Raw genomic sequence first — 9,913 nt, 5'->3', positions numbered from 1 at the left:
CATATAGATTGTACTCCATTTATCAACTCTCGAGATAAAAAAAATAGTCTCATGTATGAAACATACTTCTATTACTTGGTGGCGTAGCCATACTCCATTCGTCCTAAAATATGTTGCGTATACCAATTTAAAAATGTTGTGTATAATATCTCTACTAATAAAAGCTCAAGGGGCTGATCCAAGGATCTACAACACACGATCATAAAATCCAACGCACCACATCGTCCCTATGTTTGATGGAGCGGAACACACCACCCACACAAGATTGTGTTTACCAATCGGTAACACCCCACCCACTAACAACCAACCGCACACAACTTTATTTTCCAATCGGCCAACCGTCCAACACCATCCCGCTCGCCGCCGATAGCAACCCCGATTGGCGCCGAATCTCTCCAACATGACAACATCCCGCTCGCTAATCGCCGCCAGAGATACTCCCACACGATCACCGTCGGACCACTTCCAGGCGACAACAACCACACTCTAGCCAATCTCTGACGCTGCACTTCCCAGCACTTCCCGGCACCGTTCCACAAGAGCGTCGCCATATGGTTTTACGGTGCAATTTACTAGTATTATAAAATTTAACAGCATCTAAGATACAAAATGCATACAATAGAAGGATATATTTTATCATTAATCTGATAATATGGATTTGGTATCATAAAAGCTGATTTTTTCCCATATAATTAGTCAACCTTTACTAAGTTTGAATTTTAAGAAAGGAAGGTGGTATTATTTTGTTCCTAATCACTATTCAGTGATACACGGGCGGTAATTCCTATGAATTCATTTAGGAAAGGGCGATCTCGTCATTTAACACACACACCGTCTTCCTCCTCCCACCGATCTCCAGCGCGTCTATTTATAGCCGGACCGACGGCCATCGCCACCACCATTCAACCAGTTCACGGGCACTCACTGCTTCTTGAGACTCCACGCGCAGCGCAGAGAGAGAAACATGCAGCGCCTCGCCTCCTCCCGGAGGCTCCTCCAGGCCGCGCTCGCCCCCGGCCGTGCGCATTCCAGCCTCTCCGCCGCCGCCGTCGCCGCCGCGCCGGAGAATGGCGTCGCCGCCCCCAAGATGCCGCCGTTCGACTACACGCCGCCGCCGTACGACGGGCCGCGGCTGGAGGAGATCGCGCGGAAGCGGGCCGAGTTCCTCAGCCCCTCCCTCTTCCACTTCTACGACCGCCCTGTACGTGTCCCCTCTCACTCCTTGCCACCTCCGATCTTTTTGGAACGAACCAGATTGATGATGAAAGAAATAGAAACACATACTGCTATTTCCATCTCCATTTCTATTTCTGTTTTACACGAAGATATTACATGACGGACACCTGATTTGGTGATCTCCCCCCAGTCCAGAAGCACACAGACGTGAACAGTACTCCTACACGTGTCACAGTATATCAGTTAAAACGAAGTCTAAAATTAACTGCAGAACTTTTTGTAATGACGGTCACGGTTTTTACTAAAAATGAGCGGCGTTCACATGATCCGGCAAACGTATCCAACCTTCTTGCTCTGAAATTTTTTTGCTCTCCTTTTTCGGACAATTTACTAATTGTAGTTTTATTGTAAGAAAAGCTAGTCTTTTGGGCAGTCCTTTTGAAAAGCAGTGATCAATTCAGGAACAATCATTTTTCTTCCGTTTTTGTATTGGTTCAGTTAGAAATACTCTGCATTTACCCGAGCTGTGTTGGTTGCTGATGATATCTAGGCGCCATAGAGCTTAGATTCTCAAAAAAAAATTTGCAGAACTATTGTCTTATCATATCGAGAGTTTCCAAAGATGTTAGTGTAGGTGCAGCAGAGTTCTGCACATACCACTCCACTGGATCTAGTACCTCTTAGTGTAACAACGCTTTATTGGGACATAAGAATCAAGCATGAAAAATTGTGGCTGCATCTTATCACTAGGAGTCTAGGACCGTATAACCTCTGTGCTATCTTTGAGATATTGAGTCCCTGGCTGGGCCACTAATAATTTTTAAGGAATGTGATCACTGACAACTTACTGTTTTGGCACTGCACATGCCTTGCGCAAAGTACATAAAATACGCCCAAGATAGGATTTTTGCAGATAGCGCCAAGTTGTTTACCTGCCATGCTCACCCACTGACATTGGAATTCATGTGCTATGCTCAGAGCGACACATACGTAACGTGTAAAGTATATTTTTAAGTGAAGATAAATATTTTTTTATAAGACACAGGAAAATTTGGAAGACGAAACACTTCAGTCAGCTAACCCTTTGGGATCTCCTTCAGTTATTGAAACTAAAGCTACTTCTTAAGTTGATGAAAACAAGGGAATATGAAATGGAGTGAACTATTAGCTGTTGTTACTCTGAGATTGTGTATCAGTACTTTGTGTTAGGTTCGATGTAATAATATGGCCATGATTCAGATAAGTTTGATGATTAAATGAGGAAAGCTAGTATAATGGCAGACAAATTACTCTTCAGAATATCAGCACTGAAAAATGATCATTTAGCACAAAACTATTATTGCAGTTGAACATAGTCGATGGAAAGCTGCAGTACCTGTTCGATGAGGACGGTCGCCGCTACCTGGATGCTTTTGGTGGCATTGCAACCGTTTGTTGTGGGCACTGCCATCCTGACGTGATTGAAGCAATAGTCAACCAGGCAAAGAAGATACAACACTCCACGGTTCTCTATCTGAATCATGCGATTGCAGACTTTGCCGAGGCTTTGGCGTCCAAAATGCCCGGTGATCTGAAGGTACTTTCAGCCTAGTGGAATGATCTAAAGCATTTCTCATTTCTGTACCTTAAAGTAATTTTGGTTTACTGAGTCTTATGTGAAGTTGCTTTTGTTGCCTTCAGGTTGTTTTCTTCACAAATTCTGGTACAGAGGCGAATGAGCTCGCACTGATGATTGCCCGGCTTTACACTGGTTCCCATGACATAATTTCGCTTAGGAATGGATACCATGGGAATGCAGCTGCAACAATGGGTGCTACCGCTCAATGCAACTGGAAATTTAACATTGTCCAGGTAAACACACAAGATTGGTAGTTTACAATAAGAAAAAAGAATTTCGCTTTTTATTTCATGGTATAAGACAATGACATCTGCTAATCTACAATGTATCCAGACGGGAGTGCACCATGCTCTTAATCCAGACCCATATAGAGGTGCATTTGGGTCCGATGGAGAGAAATATGCCAAAGATATTCAGGAGACCATTGATTATGGGACTACAGGACGAGTCGCTGGTTTCATTTCAGAAGCCATACAGGTATGCCGATATCAATACATTGTCATACTATCACATTCAAAAGTGAGTTTTCTTTGAAAAGGAGAAGAACAATTGGAATGTTCCTCTCTACAGGGAGTTGGTGGAATTGTTGAATTGGCACCAGGATACTTGCCTGCAGCTTACAAAATGGTTAGGGAAGCTGGTGGCCTCTGCATTGCTGATGAAGTTCAGGCGGGAGTTGCAAGGACTGGAACCCACTTCTGGGGATTTGAAGGGCAAGGTGTCATCCCAGATATAGTTACAATGGCAAAGGTGAAGAATTTCTCCACAGCTCTCATGCTTAAAGATTTCATGCATTCCATGATCCCTCATTAGGGTCAGCTTACCGCTGTGCGATGAGTCAAAAACTATAGGCTGACACGTTCCTGTCATTCCTGTTCAGGGTATTGGAAATGGCATGCCGATAGGAGCAGTCGTTACGACGCCTGAGATTGCTCAGGTGTTAACCCGCAGAAGTTACTTCAACACCTTCGGTGGTAACCCTGTCAGCACCGCTGCCGGCCACGCTGTTCTCAAAGTACTGGAGAAGGAGAAGCTTCAGGAGAATGCATTTGTTGTTGGCTCCTACCTGAAGGAACAACTTAACATTCTGAAAGAGAAACATGACAGTGAGTACTAGCTAGATAAAATCACGTCATAAACTCATACCTTGATAATACCTGTTACTTACACCTCAACTTTTGCAGTTATTGGTGATGTTAGGGGGAGAGGCCTTCTTCTCGGAGTCGAGCTAGTAACTGATCACCAAAAGAAAACTCCTGCGAAAGCTGAGATTGCGCAGGTTATGAACCACATGAAAGGTGAATACATGGACGGCATGTTTCGTCGATATCTGCTGTGTCTCCATGCTTTGGAATTCTAAAAGTAGAAACAGAAGTAGCAACCTTTGGATCTGATTGAGTGTTTTTCCTTCTTCTGGCAGATATGGGTGTGCTGGTGGGGAAAGGTGGTTTCTTCGGCAACGTGTTCAGGGTAACACCTCCGTTGTGCTTCACCAAAGAGGACTCCGGTAAGACCTACTGCTAATGCATGGCCTGCATAGTGTATATCTCGACTTCTAATCCATGATTTTAACACGATTTTATGCAACTTCACGCTGCAGACTTCTTAATCGAGGTCATGGACATTGCGCTGTCGAAGCTGTGAAGAGGCAGAGCCAAGATCTTGCACTGCGCATCCATGCGTTAGCATGGGATCCATATCCATAAATAAGTGACGATCTGTGAGACAGCACCTCGTTGTCTCATGATTTGTCTCAGCCGTCCTGCGTCTGCATTTCCTGAACATTATTCAGCTTGTTCGTTATGAGTAGTTAGTTACTGTATGTGACCAATTAGTTGTTCGTATTCAGATGTGTCACATGTGGCTGCTTCTATGATATCTCAGATTTCACTTCTCAGAATCCCAGTGGGGTTTCCTTTGTGACGTGGTCTCGCTGCGTTGAGAGTAATCTCAAAGCTTTTGCCTCCTTAAAAAAATTACCAGTATTACACAGAAAAATGTTGTGAATCAACTGGATAGCAAACAAGTCACCACACCCAAACGATGAATCAAACAAGCAAGGATAATCTGGGGCACACAATGGTTGAAGCGAATCATTTACAGCAGTTATACTCAACCATCTCTTTTAAAAACATATGCCGTCAATGAAATTAAACAATGTAGCCAATATGACCAGAACAGATATACAGCAAATGTACAAACCAAACGACAGTAGTTACTAACTTAGCTTGAAAGATCTATTTCTTTCCACCGATCATAGGTTGACCACCGCCCTTTGGATTAGTCATGTTCGTTGATCTGCTCATCTTGCCTCCAGCAGTACCGAAACTTTTCACATCAATCAAATCACCAAACAGATTGTCTGGCATGTAGTAGGGTTTAGCTGCGGCAGCTGGTGCTTCTTTTGGTCTTTGGTTTCCATTCATTCGAGCATCTGGGACAATGGCGAGGGCATTGTTTGCATGAGAGACAGAAGAGCTGTGCTGTTGCATAGAACTGGGGTTGGCGGGTGGAGATGTCACATGTTGCATTGGTGGAGAAGCATACGGTGATGAAGGAGCTGGATAGGTAACTGTTGGGGCAACAGAAGCAACAGGAGCATTCGGCATTTGGTATGTGGCAGGCTGAAAAGGATTTGCAGAGTTTGTAGGCATGGCCCATGGTGGTGCCGGATAGGTAGATGGATATTGTGGAGGCTGAGTTGGACCAGCCTGTGCGCTCTGGGCCCAGGGTGCAACATAATTGTTGTATGGAGTATTGTATGGAGTGTACCCCTGATTTATTGGATATGGCTGGTAGTTGGAAGGGTAATGTTGTCCATTCGGTGCAGCAGGCTGATAGTTCGGCGGTAGTTGTGACTCATTTGACATGGTAGTCTGTTGACTATCATTTTGGCTCTGAGTTGAAGAATCTGTAGATGCTTCAGGAGGACTGTACAAGGTGAGGCTTAGAAGGTCAATCATATCCTGCTCTTTTGTTCGAGTACCACTCACAGGAGCTGAGTCAACAGGAACCAGTGCATTGCTCGCAACAGAAGACGAGGTTTCAGAAGTTGCATCATCAACAGGTATAAGGGCATGATCACCAACACTTGATGATGCCTCGTCGCTACTTATCACAGATTTGTTTTTTCTGCAGATACAAAGGGTACCATAAATAATTAGTTAGGATCAGGAACATGCAGATTGCACATCAAAGTTTACTTTCAATTACCTTTTCGCTAGCTGAGCAAACTCGTCATCTTCATCCTCTTCAACAGGGGGCTTTGCAATTGGAGGTGCAGATGGCTGTGGTGTTGGCTCCCCTCTGGGTATTTCGTCTCTCCTTGGTGTTTCAGCCGGCAAAGGAGCACCAGACGCAATTGCATCGTGTTTTGCAAGTACACTTTGTAAGCGATCATTTATTTCTAGGCCTTGTTTCAGAAGCTCCTCATTCCTAAATAATAGGAACGACAAAAAGTCAAACATTACATCCCGTAACAGTGTGGCCTGCACTGCACTTTCATTTAGATAGCATGGAACACAAAAATGTCTACCATGCTCATGCATGTGCATGCTAGTGCTCACACTAAGCTTCAAATTTAATCGACGAAAACACCCCAGTACACTAAGATAGAGTTGTACAATCTGAAAGAGATCAGCTTACCCTGTTGAACTGACAAATCCCATGAGCTTTTGTTGATTCGAACGACCTTGGCTGACAAGCTCTGTCACAATTTCATCTTTAACACCCTGGCGTCACAAAAAGTTAAATAGGTTATTTCATTAACTTTACTAAAACTAGCCACGCAATTTTCTTTTGAATGTTCAATTTACCATGCGATCAGCAGGATTCAAAGCATTCACCATATCACTCAGTAATTCTGTTGCATCTCTAATATTATCCAGATCCCCTGAACTGAAGCAAAGACAAAAAAAAAGAGTCATAATCATTAAATGCAATAACAGAAGAGACAGCTGGAACAAAAAAAAAAAGTTATGTGCTGAATACTAGAGAAGAAATGCAACCTCAGGGTTTCAACATCAGATGCCATTCTGTCATTTAGACTTCCAGTAGGATATGTAGGTGACCCATAGGGCTGAGAATGATGTGTTGCAGGAGGAGTAAATATTGGAGGGGCATCTACAGGACGGCGTGGGAACATCACTCCTGACCTCTGTAGCAGATATTGTGTTAGCTAATATGATCAAATTCCAGTAGTTTATCCCCAAGTTCGTAAAAGCAAAGCAATCATCTGTCATTAAACTACTTATTATACTTCAAACATTTCTTTCAGGGCATGTTCTCTGCTTAACATCATGAACGAGTACTGGATTGATTCCGTATTTCTGTTGCAATATGAGAGCTTTTACATCGGAGTAAAATTTCAGCATACCTTTAGTTCAATATATGACCAGTAATATTGAGGATATTTCCCCCCAGGTCCACCAAATGCTTCTTGCCATGAGTCCAGAAGTATCAACACCTTATCCTTCACTTGCATATCATGCTGGTTGGATATTCAGGAAAAAAATCCCAACAAATAAGCATTGTATTTGATTGTTCTCAATTAGTAAACAGAAATAGAGACAATGAGTGAATGAGACAGAAATGAGAATTAGAAATATAACAACAGAATGCCAATATATGATCCATTATGGATGAATTGCGAACATTGGCTGCTACAGTGATAAGCGATAACAGATAGCAAGTTGACCTGAAGAAGAATGATGCTTCAGCTCAAACACCAAATTTGAATCACAAAAAAACAGGGGCGACCAAAACCAGACCAACTACAGATAATGTCATACAGGGTTGTTATCATAGCAGTATATCTATTTGAGATTATATCAGGTATATGTCTGACTGGATAATACACAACAACCATTCATAAAGTTCTAAATGACATGAAAAAATTATCCGTGATACAAAAAAAAATTGGTTATCCAATTAAACAAGCAGACAGAAAATGATGTTCCAAATGTCGACCTGTAAGCTAGACATAAGGGAAAACCCAGTGCTGAAAGCTCCCACACATTGTGGGTTCTGGGGAAGTGTATTTCTAGGCAATCTTTCCCTTGCTTTTGTTAGTGCAAGGAGGTAAGCTAGACATAGTGCTAGTTAATTTTAAACATGTTTCTACTTGTGTTGAAAAACTTAAGCAACAGGATAATGGCAAGGATAGTTGGAAGGGGTAAAAGAGGGTATACCTTCTTCTGGACAATTTTAACCATTTCTTGTAAAATATGCAGCTCAACAACTTCAAAATGAACATATTCACCGCAGTTCTTCATCATTGTCTCCAACAGCTGCACAGATTATGTGAAAAAATAAAATTAGACCCATGAAGTGAAAAGAAAACTAGCAACAAGAAGACATATTTTTATAGCACGCACCGTCAAAGTGAAAAACTGAACTTTGGGGTCCTTATTCTGCAGCCGCTTCTTCACTGCCTTTACCACATCTTTTGTTTGCCTGATTCAGAATTTAAAATGTATTAGCACCCGGTAAGGTTAAACCTTATCTGCAGATACAAAAGTTAATATGGATGGATGTCTCCCCATCTACACATTTAGACAAAGAAAACAGTCAAAGTTTTCTTTTTAATCCTTCATCGATGCACGAAGTAGTAAGCAAATGATAAGCTATTACAGAGTTGTTTCGTATATGGAGTCCAGTAGCTATACAATCATATGGTATACTACAATGCAGCCCTACGCACCACACAGTTGCAGATGAGTGCCAGACTTGTGAGACTTCAGCGTGGTTAAGCCACACAATCAACAGCACAGAATTTCAAACACACTTTTATTTATCATGGAACAACCGCGACACACAGGTTAGTTCTGAAAGAGCACTGTCCAACTGCCTAGGTACCAAAACTAGACGAGAAGTTTCTTGGTGCTATTTGTCAAGTTTCCTCAATTGCATTTCTTGACCACACAGCCCTACAATTTCTTGTAGCAATGGAGTGATCCTCTGTACAAACCCCCTAAATACACCATCAGGACACCTGGGACGAAGCTCCGGAACCTGAGAGTCGAGCTGCAGCTTCTGAATCAGCCTTAAGCTTAAAGTTGTCAAACCTGCCACCCGAGCTAAAAGTAACTACAGCCGTCCGTTTAGTACTTACAACCCTTATTATACTGCTAGTAAGTACTATAGCTCTCGTAACATAGTAGTACCCACGAGAAAACCCTCCTAGGTAACAGTCTGAGACCACTTCGTACCAATCATCCCAATCAAACTTCAACTTGGTAAAAAGAATTCCCTAGTGGATAATTTCAATACTATGCTAACCAATAAGAATTCGCAGCTTCAATCATTCGGTTAAAAAGAATTCCCAAACTGGATTGGGTTGAAATTTCGACCCCAGCCAGTTGGGTCAACGCCCCCTCCCTGACCAAAACCCAGAGCAGAAGCAGCGCCCGCGACAGAAGCAACAATAAAAACAACAAGAACTCGGCGGACAAATCCGAAATTCCCCACCATGATTCGGCAAGCAACCAAGAAACAAAAAAAGCCATGGCGCCGCGAGCACGGTGGATGGATGATAGCAGCAGGAGAGGGGGAGGCGAGGGGTAGGGGAGTCACCATCGGTCGGCGTTGAGGGTGTCGCAGATTTCGAGGTTGACGGCCCAGTCGGGCCCCTGCAGCAGGTGGCTGGTGGCCTTGTCGACCCGCGACGCCGCCGGCAGCCGCCCCGACGACCGCTGCCCCGCCCCCGCCGCCGGGTACATCGCCGCAGACGGTAGACGCGCTGCCTGGGCTGCTCGCGGAGCCGGTAATTCGACGGCGGCGGCTAGGATTGGGGGGCTTTGAGAATCGGTCGCGGTACGGAGCTCGAAAGATTCCCAAGACGAAATTTTTATTGGTCTCCTTTTACGAGGAGGAGAGACGGACGGGAAGGCGAGGCAGGTGGAGCAGCCGAAATTGGAAGAAGCCGTGTTTGCGTGTGCGCGTTGTCTGTTATCCGTTCCGACCCGCGTCCATGACGGGTGGGCCACGCGTCCGCGTGGCGGCGGTTCAGCTGCGCGTTGGGGGAAGGATGATTACGGGTTTGGGTTTTAAGCGGGTTTTGTTTTGTTTTGTCCTTGGTCGTCATCATCATGGGGTTTATCCGCTGACTGACGGTGGTTA

The 9,913-nt window shown here is 43.9% G+C and overlaps 2 protein-coding genes across 2 annotated transcripts; one reads left to right on the top strand and one right to left on the bottom strand.

Moving 5' to 3' along the window:
- The first annotated feature begins 914 nt into the window (after positions 1-914).
- LOC124707676 (alanine--glyoxylate aminotransferase 2 homolog 3, mitochondrial-like) lies at positions 915-4,688 on the top strand. Its single transcript, XM_047239340.1, has 9 exons — positions 915-1,201; positions 2,522-2,752; positions 2,857-3,027; positions 3,128-3,271; positions 3,365-3,544; positions 3,675-3,900; positions 3,979-4,092; positions 4,215-4,301; positions 4,395-4,688. The coding sequence occupies exons 1-9, from the start codon at positions 965-967 to the stop codon at positions 4,436-4,438; spliced, it is 1,434 nt and encodes a 477-aa protein (XP_047095296.1). The 5' UTR covers positions 915-964; the 3' UTR covers positions 4,439-4,688.
- A 150-nt stretch (positions 4,689-4,838) lies between these two features.
- Positions 4,839-9,528, bottom strand: LOC124707675 (TOM1-like protein 6). Its single transcript, XM_047239339.1, has 9 exons — positions 9,368-9,528; positions 8,170-8,248; positions 7,984-8,082; positions 7,170-7,283; positions 6,802-6,950; positions 6,610-6,691; positions 6,440-6,525; positions 6,008-6,229; positions 4,839-5,926 (listed from the first exon to the last, which is right to left on the bottom strand). The coding sequence occupies exons 1-9, from the start codon at positions 9,511-9,513 to the stop codon at positions 5,032-5,034; spliced, it is 1,872 nt and encodes a 623-aa protein (XP_047095295.1). The 5' UTR covers positions 9,514-9,528; the 3' UTR covers positions 4,839-5,031.
- Between the last annotated feature and the right edge of the window lie 385 nt (positions 9,529-9,913).

Source organism: Lolium rigidum, chromosome 4 (assembly GCF_022539505.1).
Source record: "Lolium rigidum isolate FL_2022 chromosome 4, APGP_CSIRO_Lrig_0.1, whole genome shotgun sequence".
Lineage (NCBI taxonomy): Eukaryota > Viridiplantae > Streptophyta > Magnoliopsida > Poales > Poaceae > Lolium > Lolium rigidum.
Note: the sequence above shows the minus strand (reverse complement) of the source record. Positions and strands in the feature narration are given on the sequence as shown.

Excerpts from the sequence above, each read along its gene's own strand:
- LOC124707676 (XM_047239340.1), top strand. The coding sequence starts at position 965 with ATGCAGCGCCTCGCCTCCTCCCGGAGGCTCCTCCAGGCCGCGCTCGCC. Across the intron at positions 2,753-2,856 it reads AAATGCCCGGTGATCTGAAG|GTTGTTTTCTTCACAAATTC; the intron begins GTACTTTCAGCC and ends TGTTGCCTTCAG. Across the intron at positions 4,302-4,394 it reads CTTCACCAAAGAGGACTCCG|ACTTCTTAATCGAGGTCATG; the intron begins GTAAGACCTACT and ends TTCACGCTGCAG.
- LOC124707675 (XM_047239339.1), bottom strand. The coding sequence starts at position 9,513 with ATGTACCCGGCGGCGGGGGCGGGGCAGCGGTCGTCGGGGCGGCTGCCG. Across the intron at positions 6,692-6,801 it reads TCTGATGTTGAAACCCTGAG|TTCAGGGGATCTGGATAATA; the intron begins GTTGCATTTCTT and ends TCTTTGCTTCAG. Across the intron at positions 6,230-6,439 it reads GGATTTGTCAGTTCAACAGG|GAATGAGGAGCTTCTGAAAC; the intron begins GTAAGCTGATCT and ends CCTATTATTTAG.